The 27997-nt window shown below is 42.1% G+C and overlaps 1 protein-coding gene across 1 annotated transcript in view; it reads right to left on the bottom strand.

The window, feature by feature from the left end:
- The window catches only part of LOC145392113 (lysosomal acid glucosylceramidase-like), a 90282-nt gene that overhangs the window by 55832 nt on the left and 6453 nt on the right, over positions 1–27997 (bottom strand). Inside the window, exons 3-5 of the mRNA XM_080266566.1 lie at positions 21512–21653; positions 14323–14476; positions 5108–5268 (exon numbers count right to left, since the gene is read on the bottom strand). Coding sequence (XP_080122692.1) covers positions 5108–5268; positions 14323–14476; positions 21512–21653 — 457 coding nt within the window. The remainder of the gene's footprint in view (positions 1–5107; positions 5269–14322; positions 14477–21511; positions 21654–27997) is intronic.

Raw genomic sequence — 27997 nt, 5'->3', positions numbered from 1 at the left:
AAACTTTTGGATTTAGATTATGCAGATGATATAGTTTTGATTTGTGATGGGCCAGAAGAGATGCAGAGAGTGTTGGACTGTTTGGTGAGTGAAGGTCGCAAGCTGGGTTTGGTTATTAATTGTGGAAAAACTGAAATAATCAATATGAATATGGAAAATGCGCAAGAATGTGTAATTGGAGGTATGGTTGTAAAGCAAGTTGATAGGTTTAAATATTTAGGTACTTATTTAACCAAGGATGGTTCTTTGAACTTTGAATTCGAGGAAAGGTTAAAGAAGGCTAATCAGGCAATGGGAATGCTTAAAAATATTTGGAATAATAACAATTTCTCTGTGCATACAAAAATCAAACTTTATAAGGTAATGGTTAGGAGTATCTTAATTTATGGACACGAGTCTTAGTACAGCACAGTGACTATGGAAAATAAATTCTTGGTGTTTGAAAATAAAGCACTTAGAAGAATATTAGGAGTTAAGTGGTGGGAAAGGATACCAAATAGTAGAATTAGAGAAATAACGGGAGTGCAGCCGATCGATGAATATGTTAGATTCTCACGATGGAAGTGGCTAGGACATGTGTATAGGAGACAGGGAATAGTACGAGGTACACCAGGGTGGGTGGCACTTGGTAGGAGAGGTAGAAGAAGGCCAAAAGAGACGTGGGTGAGGACAATGAGACGGGAAGCTGGAGATGAGTGTTGGGGAGATCTTGAGGAGTTAGCACAAGATAGGATGTGGTGGTGTGAGTTCATCGAGGCCCTATGCATCCCCGAGGGTGCCACAGGAAATGATTGATTGATTGATTGATTGATATTTATCTATTTATCTATCTACCAATCTTTTTCTCTCACTTTCTCTCTCTCTCTCTCTCTCTCTCTCTCTCTCTCTCTCTCTCTCTCTCTCTCTCTCTCTCTCTCTCTATTAACTCACACTCCACCATACTTTAAAAAACTTGATTAAACCTTTCTCTTTAGCCACACCGACACACTCAAGTCACACACAGAACCATCGCTCGCGCGCGAGTGCACACACACACACACACACACACACACACACACACACACAATTCATTCATACTCTAACCACACCCACCCTCATCAAAACAAACCCACAACTACAACCACATCCACATCATCAGCTCTAAAAATCTAAACCTCCCCCAGAATAATTATTCATCAACATATGAACGCTCCTATTCTAACCACACTTACACCCTCCAACCTCACCCAAGACCACAACACGCACAGCTATCATCGCTAACTATACGCCTATTCAAACCCAGCCTCTAGCCACACGGACCACCACATACTCCACACTCTTGTAATCAGTATAACTCACACGCCTCTTTGCATCCAAACCCTTATTTACAACCTCATCCACAGGCATCACCTCACTCACACCCACAGCCATCACCCGAAACTACGGCCAGCACACCCACAACCACCATCACAACTACACCCAAAAAACACATCCACAGTCAGCACCACATCTACACCCATAGCAACTGCCACACCCATAATCACAACCTCAACAACACTAACATTCACAGCCTCCACCATACACACCGAAACCAGTACCACACCCACAAATACCATCATCCCAATCACAACTAACATCACACCCACACCTACACGCTGAAATCCCCCTCTCTCCTTCATATGAAAATGTTCATCCCACTCAATCATTCTCTAGCCACAGCCTCCACCACAGCCTTGCGGGAATGTGTGTTGTGGGCAGCAACACTTATCAGGGCTCTGATGGTCTGGCTCCGAACTTGAGAGTAGTGGGGTGTGAGGGGAATATATAATAGTTCACCCCGGCGGGCAGCCACAACAAGCACCACCACCACCCTACAGCAGCCAACATTCCTTCCACCTCAACGGCCTCAAGGGATTCTACGGCAGAAATCAAAAGTTGGTGATTGCCCACATTTATTTATTTATTTATTTTTATGACTAGAACGGTAACTTGTCACAATTATCTACGGTCGATTGATTCGTATATATATATATATATATATATATATATATATATATATATATATATATATATATATATATATATATATATATATATATATATATATATGCACAAGAAAGTCTGGCCTCAGCAACCGACATGTTTGTGTTCAATATTAAGGATCCATCTATTCAGTGCATGTCTCCAGATCGTGTCAGAGGTGGCATCGGCAAGGAAGTCCTCCAGGCGTTTCTGTGCCTGGACACCACCCTCCCGTACATACTTTCATTCTGTCACGCGTTTTAGTTCCTGGTCTCCTTTTGCTCCTCCTGACCCAGTTACTGTAAATACACAACGGAAGGGGAATGGCTGTGCAGTGCAGGGTTTCCAGTTTTCTTACTGAGCAAAGCCAAACAAACGATGACTAAGCAATTTATTTTGCTCACTTAATATTCACACACACACACACACACACACACACACACACACACACATATATATATATATATATATATATATATATATATATATATATATATATATATATATATATATATATATATAAAATATATACAGTATATATGTATACATATAATTATACATAAAACAAAGAATAATTAATGCGATGCTTTCAAACAAACAATCCGCATTATGTTCTTTAGTTATTTCACTCATTCTATGTGCTACAGGTGGAGCTCGAGTAAGGAATAGTTGGAGGAAGTTTAAGGAGCTGTTGCCTCTCCTGACGTTGAGAGGGCTCTCCCTCCGTGCTAAGGGATCTTTGTATAAGTTATGTGTAAGGAGCGTAATGATGTATGGTACTGAAACCTGAGCAATACAAGAACAGGATATTCGTAGGGTCAAACGTTCAGAAACGACAATGTTTAGGTGAATGTCTAGTGCTTCCTAGAATGCGAGGCCTGGGGGGGGGGGCAAGGTTTACCATTGAAGAGTTGAGAGGAAGGATGGAACTGGAGTGTATTGGCGTATTTTTACCTCTGCCGAGGGGGTTATGTTTTTTCAGGCGTTGGTTTGTTTGTCTGTTTGCCTGTTTGTCCGTTAGCAGGATTACTCGAATAGTTATGAACGGATTTTGCTGATTATTATTTATTCATTTTTTTATTATTATTATTATTTTTTTTTTTGAGGTAGGGTATGGCCTAAGGAACACTACTTTAGATTTTGGTGGTGATCCGGATCATCCGGATCCAGGATTTTTTAAAAGGATTCTCTACCATTGCGAGAAAGTGGCAGTATCTACATTTTTGCTTCTTTTTCGATAAATAATGCCTACAATGCCTGCACAAAAATTACATGATAACATATCTATAAGATCGACCACACACTCGGCCTTGGAGCAGGTTTGCAATCTCGGATTGTTGTGTGTGTGTGTGTGTGTGTGTGTGTGTGTGTGTGTGTGTGTGACTGGCCTTTGCATTTACAGCCCGTTACAAGGCCCTGTAGTCCTCCTGCGTTCCATACACCTCCACATGTCATCACTTCGGCGCTAACACCCACCGTCCATACTGAATACATGCTAGGGCTGCCTCATATAGGACTGGTGTACTGGTATTAGCGGGGTATTTTTATGACATGTAGGGGGGTCCTCTGGTAGATCAGTAAATTCTGCTTTAATGAAGTTCATGTCCTTAAACTGTTTCTTGCCCCAGCCGGGATTCTAACCTTGGTTCATTATGACAGGTCACATCTCTACCGATTCAGACATCGCCTCCCCCAAGAGGAGGGGTAGATTGAGATGGTTTGGGCATGTGTATATGATGGAGGATGACGGTGAAAAGTGTGAACGCTGGGGGTAGGGTTGCGAGAGGCATACTGATAATGACCTGAGACGAGATCATAGAGTGTAACAGGCATAAGGGCTGCATAGGGAGGCTGTCAGGGATCCAGCAGCGTGGAGAGCCGCCACTGGGTGACCAAGGCCGACGCATGCAAGAATGTTGGTACTTATATAAACGATACGACGATCCATGGGAAAGGTATGTTCACCCCTTTCAAAGCACATAGTAACACATTGATCATTTGGTATAGCAGAGATCACAGGAAATAGCCTCGGTGTTGCTATTATTTAATGCTTATCTGACGAACCCTGAACTGGAGTGAGAGGAATTTGTGTGCAGAAGCCCGGGAACAAGACTGATGAGACGCCACCTGTTAATTTATTCACTTCACTGCAATTTTTTAGTATTTGACTCAGCTTACGACAACTTCATTTACTGCACCTAATCAGTGCGTATGTTCTAACGTGAAAAGGACCCCTAATAATTTTCAGTTTTGTTGATTGCCAAATGCGGCCAGGTTGAAACACTGGTTTGACTAGTACACCAAAATAACCCCATTCTTGTCTTCTAAGGATAATAAAATTTCAGGTAACCATGATTTTCTATTCGAATTGTGGGAGTGGCCTAGTCATCCGTCAGGCAAAAATAAATCGCTCATATCACCGCTGCTACAGTCATTTTTAATCCCTACCACCAGCACTAACACCACCCACCAGAGAAAATATTAATACCTGACTTTGCGTTCCCATTAATTAGTCATAAATTACGATTATCAGAGTTATTTTTGGAGGTATTCTTATCACCACTCAATGCACTTGCCTAAATGATTAGTCGTATTATTAACTTCCAAAACTGACATCAGTACCCCCACATGATGAACAAGAGCTCTCAGTGAGCGCATATTTCTGTCAAGGCAGCTCCATCCCTCTCTGATATTTTTCATGGCTTTCACCTAGAGCACTTAACTTTTTCCCCTCAAATTTAGTATCTAATTTCTATTAAGGTCCTCAATCATTATTTCAAATCTGGTGCAGTTCCGTCATAGGCTCATAGTTTTCGCATAAAAATGTGGACAGTCAGACAGACAAAAGGCAGGTAATGAAAAAAAAAAATCCGTGGCGGATGCAAATAATCATTCAGCACAGTTGACATTTTCATCCCCCAGTCATTCAGCTTTTACTAGTCATATATAGTCCATCACAATAGTTACGGTAACGATTGCTCTCACAAACACTAACGCCAACCACATGATAATAATATTAAAGATGGTATTTCCAGTTACCATCATGTCAGCTGTTACATCACACACCATCACGACTGAGACCACAGTAAACAGCGGAACCACTTACTTGACGAAATAATTAGCCCATGGCTGGTACATCTCGGGCAGTAGCTGACCCCGTCCGGCGTAGTCATTGTTGGTCTTCATCCAGGGTGGAGCCGTCCAGGGTGATGCGAAAAGCTTTAAAGACACTGGGGTCATGGCCAGGGCGCGATGGATGATGGGGATCTGCGGCAAGGGGGAAAAGGGAGTGCCAGTAATTCATTTGGTCAGGGAAACCTGTAAAAATTGCGTACTTAACCGAAACTAAGGACAAAACCTTGATAACTGACACAGAAGTAGCTTACGGTAACAGTTACCTTTTTATATATTAAATAGCAAAAGTTCAAAGTCCCAAGTCAAGGTCAGGTATGGCATGAACTTTAGACAATACAGTCAGCTAAATGTAGCCTTCCTGATGGTCTGGAAGACTAGTTTTGGTGTCAAAATGGTCCTTGTAATAGGACCCAGTCACAGATTAAGATCTATGAATTCCACCAAGTAACCTGGACATATACAGGGGGTTGTAAGGACAGTCATGTTACCTCCTGATCCCCTTGCTTCGTAATGGGCATAAGGCATAAGCAAGTGTGACTATCAAATGAATCACTACGTTGAAACAAAGGTGATTATAGTGTTGCAGATGGCCATAACAGAACACTGACTTTGATAACCGCGTTAGTTCACAACAACTGTTGTGCTGCTGCGTAAAAAACAGGGGTAAAGGAATCCAGGACCCTGCTGGCAATGTTTTGATTGAACCCGGAAACTTGGAAATGTCATTTTTAAGGCAAATCATTTCTTTACTTTAATAGGCAATACATAATAACACTCACAACAACCAGTACTAGAAGTTTATAATGTATTTCTCCTCTTTCATGGAATACATCGAGTGCAAAGAACGTCATACTAACCTTTCTAGCCGTTCATTGACTCCTGTTCTTCGTTCATATTTCATATGAAAAACATTTCAACATCACAGCTACCACCACCATCACAGCCATCATTATCCCAGTTACCACCACCACCACCATCATTATTACAGCTACTATCACTACCATAACAGCTACCAGCACCATCATCACCACGACTGCCATCATCATTTCTGCTGAATAAAATCGTCTGTTTGTCGCATCTCTCTCTCTCTCTCTCTCTCTCTCTCTCTCTCTCTCCAAAGACATACGGACATGCACCGCCTCTTCCTCCACGTGTGTTTGGTAACACCGATGGGGACAGTTAACAGCGGCCAAACCACACCTGCTGAATATATGAATCGACATGAAATTTAAACTGGCCCATTTAGGACCCTATTCGAACCATCCTGCTAAGTTTCATCAAAATCCTTTTCACAGTTTTGGCTGCACTACACACACACACACACACACACACACACACACACACACACACACACACACACACACACACACACACACACGATTGTAGTGTATTAATAGCTAATGCCTTTTGCCTATATGAAGAGCTTACGCCTATTGGCCTTTACCAAGTAGAGGATCGAGACCTAACAACGTCATGCATATGTCCAGGCTACTTGGTGGAATTCATAGATCTTAACTTGTGACTTGGTCTTATTACAAGGACCATTTTGACACCAAAACCAGTGTTCTAGAACTTCGGCAAATTTGTTATGGCCGATTATGTCATCTGAACTTTCTTCCCAACTGATCCTGATACTGACTTTGACATCTCTGCTATTTAGGGTAAAAAAAGTTTGAGTTTTCAAAACACAGTTCTGTGCAAGTTCTCAGGGTTTTCTTCACAATTGCAGCAAATCTGCAGACTTGCACCCTAACTTATGATATACAAAGGTATCTCTCTTTCCCATACAACCCCCCTCTCTCTCTCTCTCTCTCTCTCTCTCTCTCTCTCCCCTCCCCTCCAATATCTTTTTCTCTCTGTCTTTCTGTCTGACTGACACTCTTGATGATGGCGATCTGAAGAAGGGAAAAATGGAAGTGGTGGCATCTCTGTCTGACATACCTCGCTCTGTCTCATATAATAGTCTTTATTATATGCTTGATGGGGCTGGCTGCCTGGAATCACCACCACTACCAAAATAACAATAGCAGTAACAACATGCTTGATGATAGTGACCTCTCTCTCTCTCTCTCTCACACACACACACACACACACACACACACACACACACACACACACACACACACACACACACACACACACACACACACACACACACACACACACACACACACACACACGTACACGCGCGCGCACGCTTGATGATGTGTCTGAGGGAAGAGAAGGAGAGTGGTGATACGAAGTATCACTGAACTCTCTCTCTTTACTAAGCCTCTCTCTCTCTCTCTCTCTCTCTCTCTCTGTAGTACTGTACTATTTTGTTTGGCTGTTTATCTGTCTATCTGTCAAACGTTACTGTCATAGGACTATCTCTACCTTCAACTGTCTACACCACACTACATGCGCATAACATATCACACCTTCTATTCACTCTCTTTAGCAATGGCCGCTGCAATGTTACTATCAAATGAGGTGGTACCTCGGATTGCCACCACTGGCAGGGTAGGGCTGGCGGCACAGGGTCCTCCTGGTCGCCATCAAGCTACTGTGCCGGCAGCGAATATTGCAATTTCCGATAATGCTCGTCAGCGGAGAAGTGAAAGTGCGGCCTTATTCTTCACCAACATCCGCGGCCTTACCACAGATTTAAACTTAGGTCATTTTTCCCTTCAGTCCATATCCCCTTTGGCCCTCTTCCTCAGAACCACAAATCTCACCCTCTACTGATATATCCTCACTTTGTTTTCCTGGTTACCATCTCCTTACAAACTTCCGTAACAAGGGCGACACCTTGTTATATCAAATTCCAGTATGCAGTTGACACTACTTTAAACTTCACTTCATCCAGTTTTGATTACTCATTGTATAAACTAAACTGTTAAAATATTACCAAATACATTTGTGTAGTCTACCGCTTCCCCAATGCTTCTTCGGAAACCGTATTTGATTCCATATCCACACAGTTGAGTAACCTTAACCTTGCCCTTAGCACCGAAATTACCATTTTAGGTGATTTTAACATACATAATGTTGAATGGTTACTGCATTCTGCCAGGACTGACGACGCTGATCTAGAGCGTGAGCTGTTTGCAGAATCGTTTAATCTCACCCAGCTGGTAAAGCAACCAACCAGAATACCTGATAACCCTGACCATAATGCCCATCTCTTGGATATATTCTTGACAAATAATCCAGATCAGTACAGGATAGAGGTACTGTCACCACTTGGATCCTCCGACCACAATCTCATCAAAGCCTCATTAGTTAACCCTCTCACACCTCCCCGTTCTGAACCTGTCAGGGTGACCCGATGGCACTTTGAATAGGCAAACTGGGATGGATTTAGAAATTATCTTGCCCACATTCCATGGCAGTCTTTCTTCTCCAGTGATCCAAATTTTACCCAGTCCCACATTTGCGACTTAATACTAGCTGGTATGATTTTATTCATACCAAGTCAACAGTTCACTAAAAGACCGAACTCAACAAAATGGTTTGATGGCAACTGTGCCAGAGCAACAGCCCAAAAGTCATTAGCATATAACTCTTACGTAAAATCAAAAACATCTGAATCACTCTCTCAACTTAAAATTGCAAGAAATCATGCAAAAGCTGTAATAAATCTAGCTAAATCAAACTTTCTTCAAAAGCAAGCATCAAAACTACTTAACAACCCTAATGACAATAGAATATTCTGGTCAACACTTAATTCTTTCAGTAATAACTTAAACAAGTCATCTTCCATTCCCCCACTAAAATCTTCAGATGGCAACATTACAAATGACCCGCGTGGAAAAGCAGATATTTTTGCCAGTAAATTTGCCAGAAATTCCACCATAGAGGATGCCAGCCAGAATGTCCCAGTACTAGAATTTGACTCTCCCGAAACTGCCCCACTTAAAATACAGACAAGATATGTAAAATTCATCCTAGACAATTTACCTACCAACAAAGCTCCAGGCCCAGATGGATTTCCATCAATTGTTTTGAAAGAGTGTTCCCCTGAACTTGCCTCTGTTCTAGCTAAATTATTCAGACTATGCATACGTGCTTCTTCATTCCCAAAGTCATGGAAAGAAGCCAATATCCACCCAATTCCGAAGAAAGGAAGTTCCTCTGACCCCTCTGATTACAGACCGATAGCTGTCACATCTTCTCTTGGTAAGGTATTTGAAACTTTAATTAATAAACACATTGTTAAACATCTTGAATCCAACAACTTAATTAGTGATAGACAATATGGTTTTTGCCACGAAAGATCCACCATTGACATACTCAGTCTCTTAACTCATACCATCCATCAATCAACTGACCTACATGGAGAAACTCATGCAATAGCCCTTGATATTTCTAAAGCTTTCGACAGAGTATGGCACCGTTCCCTGCTGTCCAAACTCCCTTGCTATGGACTAACGTCTTTAGTTCCTTTGATTTCCACATATATATCTTAGTGACAGGAAAATAAGAGTAAAAGTAGATGATGTATACTCCAACAACCTTGTCTCATTTAATGTAAGTAAAACTAAATATATACAATTTACTCATAGACAGATATTGCCATATTCGTACATTACCTTCAGTGCTACTAATAGTCCAATCTCCAAAAATATTGAAATTCTTGGAGTCTCACTTAACAATGCCCTAAGCTGGACCTCTCATGTTAGATCACTTGCTAAAACCGCCTCAAAGAAACTTGGATTATTGCACAGAGTCCGTACTTTCTTCATTGGCGAGCAGTTAGCTATAATTCATAAGGGCCATGTGCGCTCTCAGCTTGAATATTGCTCACCCTTGTGGAATGGATGTGGAGAGGTTGCATTAAAACAACTAGAAAAAATTCAGAACATTAACAACCCTGCCATTACAAATAAACTACCTCCCCTGCAAGTAAGAAGGAATGTTGCCTCCTTGCATTATTCTACAGATGTATTTTTATGGCAAATGCTAAGACAAAATTGCGTCCATAGTGCCACCTCTCCATGCCTTCCCTCGTGCTACACGGGCATCTGGTAGCGCTCATGACTGGAATGTCACTCAGCCATATTCCAGAACTTCTGCCTATCAGAATTCTTTCATTCCCCGAGCTGCATCTCTCTGGAACTCTCTTCCCCAGAGTTGTTTCCTTCCAAACTTCAACCCACAGCTGTTCAAGTCTAACTGTTACAGATATTTTATGAACAGAGGACACCACCAGTAATCTGGTGTATGGATTATTTTTTTGTATTCATTTGTTTTTCTCTCCTCTGACCTGTTATTAAAAAAAAAAATCTACCATGCCAGTCTTTCTTTCCTCTATAACTGCTAATGAGGACCTGCCGTACCTGTGTCTCCCTCCCATACCTATAAGAATCTCTCTATCTGATGGATCTGCTTATTTCTGTATATTATCCTCTCTGCTCTGAATTCCCTCCTTTCTCTGCTCTGCAGCTGCAATCACATATTAACACTACAGAGGGTGGTGTGTTGGAGGTTGACATGACTTTAGTCAATTTGTTTACGCCAGGCCTGGGCTGAGCTGGAGGAGCCCCACCATAGTAGTCAAACCATGGCGACTCTTGTTATCTGCTAATAATGCTAGAGTTCTCATACTTTGAGCTTAAGTAGCACATATATAAAGCCATCGCATGCAATCCCTTCTTAGTATGATGGTGTTAGGATGCGGGCATATCTATATAACGTGATGGAGGCTTCGATGTTCAGGGATGAATTTTGTCAGTTGTTCTAGATGCAAATTCATCTTGCATGTGTATGTCTGTGTGTTTTAAGGTCAACGCACACACCCTGTCTCGGGGATGAAATAATTTAGATTTCATTTCAATGATCGTTGCTCACATATTGTTTCATCCCCAGGGCAAAAATGATACGAAACGTGAACTTCGACGGTGCCACACGCAAGTGCTTAAGAGTTAGAACTGCCTAACCACTCTCACATAGAACTTGTACATATGCCCGTCTCCGGCTACTTCCCATAAAGGTCACACCCCCAAAGGAATTTATTTCCCTTATGGACCTATTTTCCCCATGGACTTGTTTTCCCCTGTCGACCTATGCAGATTTATAGTCCACCATGGATCTCTACAGTATTTTCCACTATGGACCTACTTTTCTCAAGAACCTATTTTCCCACCTTCAACCCCTTTTTTCCAAATGACCAAATTTACTCAAGTACCTATGTTCCCTCATGGTACTTGTGTCTCACCATGGGGAAACACCGAATCCCTACGTGGACTTATTTTCACCTATAGACCTTTTTCCCCAGTGAATATATTTTAACCATCTGACCGACGCTTCCAAATGAGTCTATTTCCACAAAGACCTATTCCCTTACGGATCTATTCCAGCTATTAACTTTACCCCATGGATCTGTTCTTCAATGGACATATTTTCCCGAATCCATCTACTCAATCATCCACTTACCTACACCCCTACCCACCCACCCAGTCTATTGTGTATCAACAATACCACCAATGGGTCAGTAAGTTCACACACACACACACACACACACACACACACACACACACACACACACACACACACACACACACACACACACACACACACACACACACACACACACACACACACACACACACACACACACACACACACACACACACACACACACACACACACACACACACACACATACCGTAGAGAGAGAGAGAGAGAGAGAGAGAGAGAGAGAGGAGATTTAACAGTTAGGATTGTCAAGTGTCAATCAGAATACAGTGATTAGTTTTGACATATTTGACTGGAGAGATAATAACATAACTAAATATAACGCCAATCTCATTCCGTGATGATAACGATGATGTGCCACTGACATGCCGCACACAAAAATAGCCTTTTAATTACAGCTAATTCCTGACTCTGCCCATCGACAGAAGCAGAGACATTCGGTAATCCACGACTACACAATCTGGACGACGAATAATAACTTACTGAACACTGAAGTTTTTCCCGCACAATTTAGTAACGAGTCCACCCTCATTCCATCACCAGGACTTAATGAAGTGTGTGTGGTATACTGGACACGTTCTCCACAAGTGCGATTTTCCATGTAAAGACCCAATGTGTGTCATGTGAGCCATTAGTTACGCGGTTATCCTCTCTCTCCTCTTGCCCTAACTGGAGCTCAGTGTGTCACAGTATACTTGTAGCAGCAAGGGAAACATTCCAGAACACCAAAGCCTTCGTCCCGTTACACAGATGTGCACCCCACCAACATCATAATGAGCACGAATTACAGGCAAACAGTGTTATGTATGTGTTACTTAACTTTGAATTAGCCAAACTGTAGCACTATTGCCACATATGAATCGTCGTGTTCTGAATATTATGATAGATGTGTGACATTAAAAAAAAATACATTGGTACCACATCAGACTCCATCATACCACCCAAAAAAGGGCTTGCAAGTGAAGGCGATTGTTCCTATGTGCCCGCCTCTCCCCAGCAGTACTGTATGCCTACAGTATCTTTATTGCACACTTGCTGAAAGTACTCTGAGGGGAAAAAAAAATGTTATTTACCAAAATCTCATCCATATTTATTTCCTTCTGTCGTCCTCTCTCTCTCTCTCTCTCTCTCTCTCTCTCTCTCCCTCACACACACACACACATTTAATGACGAGGATTTGGGAAGACAGAGGGAGAACTGACGCGTGAAGGTTTGAGAGAATTATTGCATATCTTGTCTGTCTCTCGCCCACATGTGTGTGCCTAGCGCTCTCACTCTCACCTTTCTCCATATTTTTTCTCTCTCTCTCTCACACACACACACACACACACACACACACACACACACAATATCTATATCTATATATCTATTTCTATATCTATCTATCTATCTATCTATCTATATCTATCTATCTATCTATCTATCTATCTATATCTATCTATCTATATCTATCTATCTATCTGTCTATCTATCTATCTATCTATTTATATATATATATACACATGTATATACAGAGAGAGAGAGAGAGAGAGAGAGAGAATGTATGCATGCTAGTTGTCGCACTTGTACGATTGGTCTTCCCTAACTGAATAATATAGCCTGGCATGAAAAAAAAAAATAATAATAATAAAAGCTTTTGAACTACTGGAAAGGTTGAATGAAATAGATTTTACCCTATCAGTACACTAGGATCTTCCTTAAACCATCAAACCTAGTAAAGTCTATGTTATTGCAATGAATGTTAGTTCTGCAACTTCACAGAGATCAGGTGTGCTGAACAGGAGTCGTGCGTCCTTTAACCCATCTCAGATGTTTGCTTTGTACAGGAGTCTTACTTAGCCCAATGTCGAGTACAGCTCTCATGTGTGTGTGGGGGGGGAGGGGGAGGGGCACCACATACAGAGCTTCTGAACACGGTAAAGTAAGAGATCTTTCGTCTCATGAACGCTCCTCCTCTCACTGATTTAATTCAGGCTCCCTCTTATGCAAATACGTAATCATCTTGGGAACTGTCTGCCTTAGTGTTTTGAATACTTAACACATACAGTATTTTAAATGCATTGTGCTCAGGCATCTCGGCATTTAGAAAATCCTGAACTTGGCTCTTTCTGTTGGTAGACAAATCTTCCATACTCAAAGCCTTAGTATATTTCTTTGTGTGGAAAAAATTCTACTGCAAAACACTGTCTCCCCTACACCACGATCGAAATCATGTGACTGCCTCCAAAAGGTAAAGAGATTGATTCTGTCTGTCTGTCTGTCTGTCTGTCTGTCTGTCTGTCTGTCTGTCTGTCTCTCTCTTTCACCTTATCTTCGAGGTCCTCCGCCTGCATCTCTCTCTCCCTCTCTCTCTCTCTCTCTCTCTCACCTTATCTTCAAGGTCCTCCGGTTGCATCTCTCTCTCTCTCTCTCTCTCACCTTATCTTCGAGGTCCTCCGGTTGCATCTCTCTCTCTCTCTGTCTCTGTCTCTCTCTCTCTCTCTCTCTCTCTCTCTCTCTCTCACCTTATCTTCGAGGTCCTCCGGTTGCATCTCTCTCTCTCTCTCTCTCTCTCTCTCTCTCTCTCTCTCCCTCTCTCTCTCTCTCTCTCTCTCTCTCACCTTATCTTCGAGGTCCTCCGGTTGCATCTCTCTCCCTCTCCCCCCCTCTCTCTCTCTCACACCTTATCTTCGAGGTCCTCCGGTTGCATCTCTCTCTCTCTCTCTCTCTCTCTCTCTCTCTTCTCACCTTATATTCGAGGTCCTCCGGCTGCAACTCAAAGGTAGCGAGCTCAACATCGCCCTCTGTGTCAACGTAGGTGTATGTCCGCCAAGAGAAGTCGCAGCCTCCAATGTTTACCCTCCCCAGGTTGTATTCCAGACCAGAGGAGGAGAAGTACGAGCTGTGTGGAGAGGGATGGGGAAAAAGAGAAGTCAGAGAGCAGAGAAAGGATCAGAGAAAAGGGAGAGAATGAGAAGGGGAGAAGGAGAACAGTTGCATCCCCCAATGTTTAATTTACCCATGTTGTACTCCAGTCCAGAGGAGGAAAGGACGAGCTGAGGAATGGTCAGAGGTGGGAAAGGGAGGAGGGTGAAGGGAAGGGAGAGGGAGAGGGTGAAGGTGATAGAGAGGATGAGGATGAATGAGTGAAGGAGTTTAGAGACAAAGTACGTGAGAGGGAGAATTACAAGAGGGAAGGGGGAAAGTACAGAAAAAAAAAGAAGGAAAATCTGGGATGAAATAAAAATGAAGATTATGGAATGAAAACACCCACCCATGTATACTTCAATCAAGTCATAATCCTACCCAGAGGAGGTGAAGAACGAGTTGAAGGGATGGGGAAGAGGGTAAAAGAACGGGTAGGGATGACAGAGAGAGAGAGAGAGAGAGAGAACTGGTGGCCACCCATTTTCAGCCCACATATATATGCGGTTGAGGGAAAGAGGAGCGAGGGAGAGGATAGAAAAAATGTGAGAGATAGAAAGAATGAGAGAAGGGGAGTTAGAGGAATCAGATGCATCGCATTCATCTATTTTGACCCAACCTAAATTGTGCTCCAGATAATGGAAGTATAAGTTACAGGGAAGACAAGAGATAGGACTCAAAGGAAAAACAATTCGGAGAGATTAAGGACTGGGTAGATAAAGAGTTGTGAAAAGGGAAAGAATAACACTCATTAAATTTTAATTCTATTCAAGTCGTACTCCGGTTCAGAGAAGGTGGACTAAGAGCTGAGGAGGAGGGAGGGAGTTAGGTAAATTGCAGAGCGGCGTGAAAGTAGAGAACGAATGAGGAAAAGGGAGCGAGAGAGAATAAAAGAAGTTGTAACGACTTAATTTAATTTGGCCCAAGTCGTATTCCAGCACGGGGAAGGTGAGTTACAAGCTGTGAGGAAAAAGGAGGGAGAGGGTATAGAAAAAGCGTCAGAGAAAGTTGAAAATAAAAGGTATTAAAGATCAGGGGAAAATTAATCTGACTGAAGTTATATCTCATCCCTGACGAGGTGAAGTACGACCCGGGAAAGATATCAACTAAGCAAGATCTTTACATGGTTCAGCATAGTTTCTAGGTAGTATAAAGAAACAAATGACTCACTGTACAAACGCTTTCACCTGAATATTTGAACCCTCAACTGTGAGAATGGTGGGAGAATGGGTGGGGGTTAAAAAAAAGGAGCCACCCTACCAAGAGATTGTTGATGAGTTTACCTGTTTATCAAGATCTCAAAAGATTTTGACACAGCTTTGAGAATGTACAAGAAAACAATTAGCTTTGATCGCACACAGACACACACGCACACATGGGGAAACGGCCACTTTGATCACTGACTGAGAGAATGGCTTGAGTCCGGGAGGGGGGGGGGATTCAACCTACACTCTTGCTGGACAGACCATGACAGCTAAACACACACACACACACACACACACACACACACACACACACACACACACACACACAGAGACGCACGCACGCACGCACGCGCGACGAGATTGATTGCTCAAAGAATGATTGACACACATGACTTGGCACAGTTATGCTTCTCTGCCCACTGGTGGAAGGATGAAACAGAAGGACTGTACGTATGACCTGTTATCCGCTCAGCATATCATTTATAAGCTTTGCTTGTTCATGGTAATATCTTAGTCCTGAAAGTAGTATAGGACTCCCAGTCTGCCATATCATTTCTAGTTAGGTCTTGTAGGATACAGGGCCAATTCCTGGACCGATCTCGAGACCTTTTAGTCAGGATCCCCTTTTCCTCAGCTTTTCGCAGATTCATATCAAACAGTGAACCTAAAACACTTTTACTGTAGTGTTTGTGATTCTACCCTACTCGTATAGGCCCTACTACTCCAGCATGTTCGGTTACATCCTGACATCTCTCCCCTCCCCTGAAATCACGTTCTCACTGTCCAGTTCTTCGTATGTCTTCCTTCCTTCTGACAAGGAGGCCGGTCACACAAACATTTTGGCGGCTTTCTTTTCAATCACACGGTAGCTCTGTTGGTAACATAAACTTCTCACATATAACATGGAATTTACAACCTGGGAAAAACAGCTATCCTTAAAGATAAACAGGCTACCGGAACTGTCTTTTTATGATAATATTAATTTACTTAAAAGAAAACTATTTAAGCCTCCTTCTTACGAGGGGTCTCTCCCTAACTGCCTGCATCACCTGTTGTTAGCAAGAGGTTAATATGAGAGACGACATTGCACTGAAGCGTTATATTGCTGGCAGCCCTTTCACTGTGAAAGAGTTCCCTTAAGCCAAGTAAAATCATTTGGAAGTAGGAAAACTATAACGACAGGCATGTACGTAGTTGTACGTCGACCGCATAGCTGTATCGTGCTGATACAACTCTTTGCCGGCAAACTATCAGCCGCCGGAACCTTGAAAAATAAACCAGTGTGAAGTAATTAACAACAAAACTGCCCTGTTGTTAATTCTAGTTACTTAAGACAAAGTTGCATCCATTCTCTGAAGTCAAAAAAGGCATGTTCAGACTCAAGGTCACTTTCTGTCAATTCAAGTTTATTTAGGATATTTTTGGGCTAATATAGTTAGTTCAGGGCCATTCTGGCCCAATGACCCCTCCACTTTGATTATGTAATTCTTGATTTATTCTTGCTGGTACCAGACAATTTCTTCAGCTTAGTAGACTCCCCAGTGTAAGAAAAGGTATACCTAATACCATCATCTCTAAAAGTCTTGTGTTAACTGAGCAGGAATGTCTGAAGTTACCGAAAATGAAATGTAAAAATTTATCATAGGTTTGAGAGGTTAAATCCATTCTCTGATTGTCCAGATCCTTCACATCTGATCTAGGTAAGTCAGATCAACGAAGATCCATTTAAGAACCATGAAGATTCGCAAAGGTTCATAAATCGAATGAGGCCAATTACATCCATTTCGGCCTAGTCAGGCTATTGTAATCCAGTTACGGTCCAGTTAGATCCATCAAGGTCTCTCACATTCATTCAGGCTCAGTCAAATTAGTCCATAAGAGTTCCAGTCTGTTCAGGGTCATTCAGGTTCACCTGATGAAAGTCGTGCTGCCAGACTGGTTAGAGATCGGGAGCAGCACAGATCTCTGTCTCAACAGGCAAGCGTTTCGCCGAGATGGAACAAGGTGAGGTATGTCAAGGGAATAGCTGAGGAGATGGAGGTTGCTTTTATGCAAATGACTTTCGACCTCTTATCAAGCCCTGAGGAAGCTCCATTCCAAAACCGTCTCTCAAGTTAACTGTGTGAACAGCAGATGGACAGCTCATGTTAGAGGCGGGTGAGTGTAGGGCTCGTTGGGCTGAACATTATGAACAGTTGTGCAGTTGTGTGTGGCAGAACCCCTAAAGGGAGAGCTCCCAACGACTGATGTGCAACTACTAGCTGCTATACCACCAGTTAACAGTGCATTGTCTTCTTTAGTTGAAGTCAGGAAAGCAGTGGTTAGGTTGAAATGTGCTTGGGCAGCTGGTGTTTGTAACATTCCCTTAGGAATTATCAAAACTGTGATGAAGCATGATTGTAGGATTACATTCAGTCATCGAAATCTTTTTGGTGGACTGGTATAATTCCTTCTAACTGGACGAGGGGTTTGCATATCCTTATCTGGAAAGGGAAGAACACCAACGTGGCTGCAGTCACTACCATAATGCCATTGTGCTCAGGATGCCAAGAAAGGTTTTTGCCTGCATGCTGCTGGTGCAGAGGTGAGGCCATTTGCTATAGACTATGAGGTGTGAGCATTCCGGATTCTTGCCGAAGGAATGTCTTGTTGGTCAAATCCTAACAATTTTAGTTCTCATGGAATATCATAATAAGCTTTGGTAAGAATGTCTAACAGCCTATGTCAATCTCGAAAAAGCGTTTAATTCAATAAAATGGGACACCCTGTATGAATTCTTGTGACTCCGTGGGATCCCCAAGGGACAATATTCAGCTCATGGCTGTCCTGCATTCAAACAGAGGGAGTGTAGGGAGAAGGATGATGAACATCTAATTTCTCTCCAGTAAGTTTTGGGGTGTTACAATGGTGTGTCTTGCCTCGTCATTTTTCAGCACATGCATGGACTGAGTACTGGTTCATGCTGTAAGGCAAAGGCACTATGGAGTAACACTTGGCAGTTTGAAGGTTAGTGACTTTTACTTGCTGGTGATGCAGTCATCCAAATGAAATTACTAGGGAAATTCCTCAGTGTTCTCGAGGCTTTCCATAATTGTACAAGATCTACAGGACTAAAAATCACCTAGGCGAAGACCAAGGTCTAGGTGTTCCATGGTTTGTTGGCTGAAGCAGTTCTTCTGTTCAGGCATGTATTATGACATAGAATCCTGAAAAGATTCACTTCTCTTGGTGGCGTGTTTCGTAACAATGGTCAGACATCGATGTCTTCCATGGCTCTGATGTGGCTTATGGTGATGTGGACTTAAGTAGTTTCAGCATTTGGCATTGTGGATACTTGTATAGAATCAGGAAAATCCACACCTTGAAAGCACTACGGCACTCTTTTTTACATCATGGTTGTGATATATGGAATTAACAATGTCCTGGAGTGGCAAATTAACTCATCTGAATGCAAGTGTTGTAGCAGAATTAGGGGTTATTACTGGTATGACAAGGTGTGGAGGGTAATTACTCGGTGATACTGGATCAATGTGTATTACATAATACGTGAAGGCCAACTTCAGTAATATGGACAAATGGAATGTTTCTCTGAGGTTGATCCTGTTCATAGGGTGTTTTCCAAAAAAGCTAACACTGGGGTTGATAGGACCAACGGAGAGGTTCTATAACTTATGGCTGAAGGAAGTTGATCATTCCTGTCGGAAGGTACTTAGAGTTGGATAAATCACTGCCTGGAGGATAACAAGAGAGGACCCGAGTAAGTGTACTTGGAGGGTGAATGAAGCTATGCAACCCACGGCGTTAACCCTGAACGAGCGAGTGAATAATGGGATTTGGTCTAATCAGGTTGTTTCAGGTCAGTTTAAGACAGCTCGGGTCTTATTCGACAGTGATGTCGTAAGATTCATTCAGGCGCAGCCCAGTGAGTTCATGTGAGTTCAGGTCCTTTCAATGACTATTCATGTCCAATTAGCCTAAGTCTGTTTAGTGTCCTCATTTCCATCCAGGATGAGTCAGAGCAATTCAAGTTGCCACATCCTTTAAAGACACCTTAAATCAATTCTTATCATTCCATTAAAATTCAGTCGCGCTGAAACCCAAGTGCATCAGTTCAGGACTACTGAAGCTGATATAGATTCTTCCAGGACACTTCATGACAATAAGCTCGATTTAGTCAATAAAGACTGATTTAGTCGCGTTTTTGAAGACTTGTGCCATAAATCAGCCTTATCATTGCAGGGGCTTTTAAAGTATGAAACTTCAGGTCTTTTTAGGTTCCTTTAGTTTCATCCGACCAATTCTGCTCCCTGCACATCATCCTATGTCATCTTTATGGAGACACTTGTCAAAAATCGATATCTCTGCAATGGTTTCTGATATATGTTGGTTGATGTAGATGACAACAGACAGGTAAGTGGACTGGAAAGGAACCTACTGTATATAATTGGATGACGGTGAGCGGTGGAACATCATGGAGGAATTGTACTTTGTGAATAAGGATGTTGTACCTCAGCAGGTGATGAAGACTGACAGTGTTATGACATTCACCACATTAGAGCAAAAATGGTTGAGTGGCTGAGCATGAGTGGAAGAGGTGAAATGGGACTGGTATACAGTGAGGCATACTGAGGAAGTACACCGCATGATGTAAAGACTGAATTTTGTAGGTAGTCTAGTGAACTGCTAGACAATGGTCAGGGAGGAAAACAAAGTGGTGTGGGCATACAGAAGTAAGGTGGTACATAGGATGAATGAAGATGGGAAAGGGGAGCAGCTACACCTTGGGATGATAGTGACATCAGTATGGTACTGAAAGTGAGAAGGGACATCTCTTTAATACATGATGGGGGGTTGAGTAGGGTACAAAAGGGTGGGGTGCGATGGGGGAAGGTGGCGGGGATCGTCAAGGGCGGTGGAACGTGGTTGGGTGGGGCAGCATGATCACACTCTGAGGAGATAGACAATGAGGTAAAGTGTTAATGATGGAAATAGGCTTATCTTAAAAGTTCTGTGTGTGTGTGTGTGTGTGTGAGTGTGTGTGTGTTGCAAGACCGCAAAGAATAAGCTCGTTGGGTGGAGTGTGCGAGGGGATGGTGGTAGGCAGGATTAGGGTTAATACACTCTGCGAAAACTGGTATTCTAGAGTGGTTGGTATGAGCAGAGTGATGCTTCAATTTAAGATTTTTATTAAACCGGAAAAAAGATTAAGAAAGAGTGCGTGTCCCTTTTCACGAGCGACTTTCCTTGACGGAAATAATGGACAACTCTTGCCTTTAATTGACTCTGCCTGGAGCAGAGGAAAAGTTAGACTGATCGAATGGAGCTGGAGGTAACAGGATGGAAAAAGATGTAAGAGTGAGCAAGGCCGATGTGAAACGGAGAGAGACAGGTGAGAAAGAACTAAAGCGAATGTGAGGGAGGGCGCAAGACGTAATACGAAAACTGGGGAAAGGAACGGAGTAAAGAAACAAAGGAAAGGAGAAATGAGAGAGAAGAGAGATTAAGAGAGAGAGAGAAAAAAAAAGCAATTAAGAGAAAAAGAAACAGACGAGACAGTATGTGACGGAAAGGAAAAAATATGGATTTTGTTTAGGACTATCGACTATAAGAGTATGATGAAGAAAGATACTCATTCAAGTCCCATTCGTTACCAAAAGATAATCCCTACAATTATATTCCAGAAACAAATTGTACTTCATGTTAGACCAGCCCATGAATCGAACTCGGGTCTTCCAGCTGCAGGTTAGATACGCTAACCATTGCACAACAGACTCCCCCAGAAGGAAAAGATAATGAAAGTCACTCACGCAAGCAGCAGGTCCTGAGCGGGTGGTGAAAGTGCTAGGATGTTGAGAGCGGCTGAGTCGGTGAAGGCTCCCCCCCACCCGATCACATTCTGGTACTGCTGATTCAAGTCTAGGGTGAGATCCACAGATCGGGGCCAAGGACCTGGTGGGAGTGCACGGGGTTACCAACAGTATTCAAGTCTAGGGGGAGATCCACAGATCGGGGCCAAGGACCTGGTGGGAGTGCACGGGGTTACCAACAGTATTCAAGTCTAGGGGGAGATCCACAGATCGGGGCCAAGGACCTGGTGGGAGTGCACGGGGTTGCCAACAGTATCGTAAATAGACACCTCATAATTTCCGCCACTTTGGTAATTTTAACTCAAGCGATCTCCCTGCTGTTTGACTCCAGGCATTACTAGGATCTCCATGAACTCCAGGTCATCAAACAAATCACATGAGCTGTTTCTTTTTGCTCAAACGGTGACAAACGCAGCACTGTGTCGGAAGTTTTCCTGTTTGTTTTTTTTATAGGTAAGGGTTCCGAAGGGAATTATTCTGTCCTGTGGAAAGGAAGATGGATCACACTGCCGTGGGGTGAAGGAAAGAGGATGGTACTTACGTGGGCAGCAAAACTTGATTAGACAAGACTACTGGGAGAAGGGATTAAATAACTTGCACATTGACTGGGAGCACACAGTCTGAATACTGAGTGAGGGTTTATAGCCTGCATGCTGAATGGGACTCTATCACAAACAAAAGTTTGTTAAACAGTTCCTTGCCAACAATGTTTCTTGCCTTGTCATATTTTTCATCTCTCCATGAACGTCAGAAAGTATTCTAAGTCCAATACTTTATTGCTGTGTGCTTCGTATTTCTGCCACAAAAATATTTCATAACACTTTCCAACGTCACAGAATTAGAGAAATGTTGGCGAACATCTGATCGTGACAGTACATAATCTATATATTGGATGGGGAAAGTAAGCTGGGAAAGATGGGAATAACAAAGGAAATTAACCTAATCAGATCTGCTGATTATTACAGAACTGTTTTCCATATACTTATATACGGATATGAATTGTTTCTCCTAAAAGAAAATTATATCAAAGCTAAATTAGACTCATCAATCACTCCAGCAATAGCTAGAAACATTGAGAAGGATCTCTGTGCCATATACGATCAGTTTTCTTAATTTGTTTTGTTTGCTGTTTTTTGCCATAACGCCTAAGAAAATGCAAATTGGCTATTAGATTTCTAATGTTACCTGTAAAGATGATTCATATAGTTTGTTTCCCTCATTTAATAAATATTTCCATGGCTATAGTTGTGGCATTTTGCAACACATCCTTGACACATAACAAGGGCTTAATGTATAAACCAACTCTGAGAAGGGACAGGAGGATATTGACTTGAAAGATATACAGTGAGGAAAATAGGGTGAGGGGGCTTCAGTTACGACACACTAGAGACCAACGCCAGTCTCAGCACTAGTTCTTAGCGCCACCATATGCTCATGGGGATGAAGGGGTAAGTGTGAAACTGCTGACTGACTATTCACAGCACGACTTTGTTTTCTCATTGGTAGTCATTTGTTCATGTGTAGTAATAGTAGAAGTGATGTTTTACACCTTTCAAAAGGCTAAGTAAAAAAAAAAAAAAAATCATGTTGCCCTTAAAAACTGGGCAACTTCAAAGGAGTTATACAGTTTATCTACAAATCTCATGTACTTACTGTATAAAAACATAACGGAAATCACGGCACAGTTCAGAAACTTGTCACAGTGCATCTTAAATTACACAATCTTTTGTACAGCATTAATCATATATATATATATATATATATATATATATATATATATATATATACAGTAAACTGAAGACCAGGAGAAGGAAACAAGGTACTGCCACCTCGTTTCCTGGTCTTCAATAATTTACATATGCCATCCAGTTTCCTAATGAATCCTAAATTGCTTACCTTATATATATATCAACCGTGTGATTTGTTGTACATGGTTTACTTATAACGTCGTCGGTGGTGCATCCCTAAAATTTACAGGAGAGTGTATACTACCTAAGGAGCACACGCCCACCCTCACCACGACCACGTATCAAGTCCTTTTCATGTCAAATGACTGGAATACATTTATGCAGGACGGACAGTACATGTTATTCTTGTGGGATGAGAAGTATGGAGGAAACTCAATACCTTTGCTGTTACTGACAATGACTAAAGATGAGAGGTAGGAAAACAATGAATATAGAAAGAATATCAACAACGACAGCGAAAGTACTTACTAAATTGTTTGAAAAGTTAAAAACACATGAGTGGAGTTGAGCTGTCTCTTAACTCGAATGTAGGTTTATAGTAATGTGTAAGAAGACTTTCCCGAACTAATCGTGTATTGTTGCCTGATGGTGTGCATAGTTTACTGAAATTCTGTCGTTTTATACTATGGCCTGGAGTCTCAGAGTGGTTTCATATTTTTCAAGGAAGGAAACTTCCACGAAGGAAGACCAGACACTGCATGTTAAGACAAACCTAGGTGTCCTGTGATCTTTGTAGTGAGATGGAGATTCATTTTCCCACTGCTGCAACTAAAATAATATACAACTGAGGTTCTCAGATTCTCTGGGATTCTGTCCATGAACCTGAAAAGTTGTGAGAGTAAATGGCTGCTTGAAAATAACCCATAGTGGCATGTATGGATAACACTGGCAAAGTAAAATATATACTTCGTTAGGCAACAAGTCATTCAGTATTCGTAACAAACACCATGGTTTGCCTTACAGAACGGGTGTCCTTTTGTAGAAACTACCTTACACACACACACACACACACACACACACACACACACACACACACACACACACATATATATATATATATATATATATATATATATATATATATATATATATATATATATATATATATATATATATATATATATATATATATTAGAAGTTCATTATTAATTCAGTTACTCTTACAACCCACTTTAGTTATTGGTGCTCACCCTTTTACCCCTCAGTGGCCCCGATAGTAATCAAACATGAAAGTAATGCATACAACTGTTTTTAATACCATTCTAATATTACACCGTTACATAATATGTAAATGTTACACAAATATGATTAGTACACGAGAGAAGGGAAAACCACGTAAAGGGTTAAGGAAAATTATTTCAAAATCTCTCTCTCTCTCTCTCTCTCTCTCTCTCTCTCTCTCTCTCTCTCTCTCTCTCCAGTTTCAGGTTATTTACAGTGTTAGATATATTCATGACACATAATTTACCATTAACAAAGTTAATATGTAAAACGTTGCATGATAAAGTCAGAGATGTGCAGTACCCTTTAAACACCAGGATCAAATAATGTATATATTAAGGAATTCTGAAAAGACATAGTACAGCAAACGGAAAAGAAAAATTTATTTCAGGCACTCAAAAATAACTGCTATTTACTCTGAAATAGTGTTAATATGATGTATAGGAATACATTTCAATAATATTCACCCATCATGTAAGTCAATTTTCCTGGATTTTTTACGTCAGTATTGTAACCAAACAACACCCATGGGAAACCTGATCTTTCTTCTTTGGAACTAGCACTGTTACTCGAGATGGTGTGACACCCAAAGTACATCTAAAGTTTGCCTCACTATCCAGCTTATTTCGTACTTTTTGTCTTTATTACCAACAAGGATGAACATATAGACCAACATAGTTAAGAGGATGATTATGAGGGCTCAAAGAACTACAAAGGAGATCTTCGGGTACACAGAGAGTACATTAACCCACAACTGAGAGACTCAACTTGAGAAATTCGGATATCATAGTTGAATCATTAGTTAGTTCCAAAACTCTTCTTGAATTTCTTTGGGAACATCGTCCACTTCACATATGAATGAGTCTCGCGTGGCCAACATTTCAGTGCTGTCTGTATTAGTTCCTGGGAAGTAGCTCTTGCTTTCATTATCAAGAACACAGAGCTGTTCTCTGATGCCTGTTTTCAGATCATCGTTAATTGACTCATCGTCAAAGGTTTCACTCAGTTTGTGAAACACTGAGAAATTTCCTTTATCCACGATTGTTTTTCCTCAAAGGCAAATTTTAGCTATGAATGTCTTTATGTGGCCACTGTGGAATATGATGGTGGACTCCCTGCCCCGCAGCTTGATTTTCAAACGAATTAGTGCATCAGATGCGTCGTCTAAGTAAGCCAGATGTGTAATGACGCCAGGTACTCTCATAATTAACCCCTTTGCCCCATGTCCCCAGTATGGGACGGAACTGGGCATTTTCAAAGTTTAATAAAGAAGGGAACCCCGGGGTAGGGACCTCTGAGCTTCACGACTATGAGCCGACAGGCGGAGGGCGGTACTGTCAGTACTCTTCCAGCGAAATCTCTCACACAGGAACTGTGGGAGCTAAGGGGTTAAATACTGACAAATCTACCAGATTCTTTAACCTCTTTGCGCCCCGTGTCCCGAGTATGGGACGGAACTGGGTATTTGCAAAATTTAATAAAGGAGGGAACCCTGGGATAGGGACCTATGAGCTTCGCGACTATGAGACGACTGGAGGGGGGCGATTCGCCTAGCACCCTTCCAGGAAATTTTCTTGCACAGGAACTCTTGGCCTTCAGGAAAGGTATAGTGTTCATCATGTAGCTCCAGAACCCTTGCAAGCATATTACTTTAGACGATCATTGCACCCTGGTGTGAAACAGCAGATCCTGATGTTCAGGGGACAAATCTCTACATAGGGTAACTGCTGCCGAAACAGTCTTGTAATAAGCCCCTCACCCTTGACATAGTTCAAGATCTTGATAACACTTACCAAGGTGGTACTGAGCCTTTCAGGGAAACCCCCCTTGCAACCCCCCTACCCCCCTGGGGATAGAGGGGTTTCAAGAATACTCCCCCAGTATCCCTGCTTGTTGTATGAGGCGACTAAAAGGGTTGGTGGTGGGTTAGTGCCCCACCCCGCAGAAAGAACTAACTAAACAAGCAAATAAAGCGCCTCGGACCAGGACGGACCATACATTGACGACTGAGGAACAGACAAAGGACTTTCTGAGGGTGGGGACATGAAATGTGAGAGGAGTGAATGGTGAAGTGAAAAAGAAAGAGATTGTTCAGGTGCTTGAGGATGCAAGAGTAGATATATGTGGATTGACTGAAACTAAATGGAAAGGTTTTGAGAGAGTGGGAATATGGTTTAGGTATATGTGCGGGAGTTAATGGGAATGAGAGGGCAAGAGAGGGAGTATGTCTGATGATATGCAAGAAGTGGAAGGAGAATATAAGAGAGTATGGAACAGTGGGTGCAAGGATTGTATGGGTGAGGATGAAAGTAGGTATACAACTGTCGGCGATTGTATGTGTGTATGTGCCGACAGAGGACCGAATGGCAAGAGTGAAAGATGAGTTTTGGGCGAGTGTAGAAGCATGTATGGACAAATTTGAGAGGAGCGAGAGAGTGCTTTTGATTGGTGACATGAATGGCAAAGGTGGGAATGTATGAGTGGATGGAGTGGTTGGTCAGTGGGGTGTGCCAGCTGAAGTAGATAGGAATGGTGGTGCTTTGGTGGACATCTGTGCTGGTAAGGGGTTGGCAATAGCTAACACTTACTTTCAGCATAAGATGATCCACCGGTATACATGGAGAGTAATAAGGAGGATGGATGGTGAACTTGTTGAACGAAAGGCAATGATAGACTACGTGTGTGTGGATGAGCGAATGAGAAGACAAGTGTTGGATACAAGAGTGTGGACAGGGTGGGGGAATGGGGTCTCGGACCATCACTTAGTGATGGCCAAGGTAAAGTTGCAAAGAAAATGGTTGAAGAGACGAAGGGGAAGACAGGAGGAAACAGCTCCTGTGAGAAGAGTGGAGAAATTGCAAGATAGTGAGAAAATGGCAGAGTATAAGAGCATAGTGGAAGAAAGAGTGGGAGGGTATGAGTTAGAGCAGATGGAAGGGGTGGAAGACGTATGTAAGATATTCACAGAAGAGATAGGCGCAGCGCGTGAGGTGGTTTGTGGAGTAAGGAGGAGATGCAGGGGTGTGCAAGGGACAGTATGGTGGAATGATGAGGTGAAACGAGCTGTGGAACAAAAGACGAAGGCGTATAGTGAATGCGTAGCGAGCAGAAGTAGGGGAGAAGATGATAGAGAGAAGAGAGAGTTATATGTGAGCAGGAGAAGGGAGGTGAAGAGACTGGTGAAGGAGAGTAAGAAGAAAGTGGATGAAGAATTTGCGAGGAATCTGAGTGTGAAATGAAGGCAGAGTAAGAACTTGTTTTGGATGGAGGTAAAGAAAGTAATGCAGCGTGAAAGGGGAAATAGTAGGGGAGTGAAAGATATGAATAACAGATTGTTGGTGGAGAAGAGAGAGAAATTGAGGAGATGGAAGGAGCACTTTGAGGATTTGTTGAATGTAGAGAGTGAGAGCAGTGCGAGTATAAGTGGTTGGGGAATGGCTGGGAGAAGAGATGAGAG

Source organism: Coenobita brevimanus, chromosome 21, assembly GCF_032717465.1.
Source record: "Coenobita brevimanus isolate Jiangsu-jjx chromosome 21, ASM3271746v2, whole genome shotgun sequence".
In the NCBI taxonomy this organism is placed as follows: Eukaryota; Metazoa; Arthropoda; class Malacostraca; order Decapoda; family Coenobitidae; genus Coenobita; species Coenobita brevimanus.
Note: the sequence above shows the minus strand (reverse complement) of the source record. Positions and strands in the feature narration are given on the sequence as shown.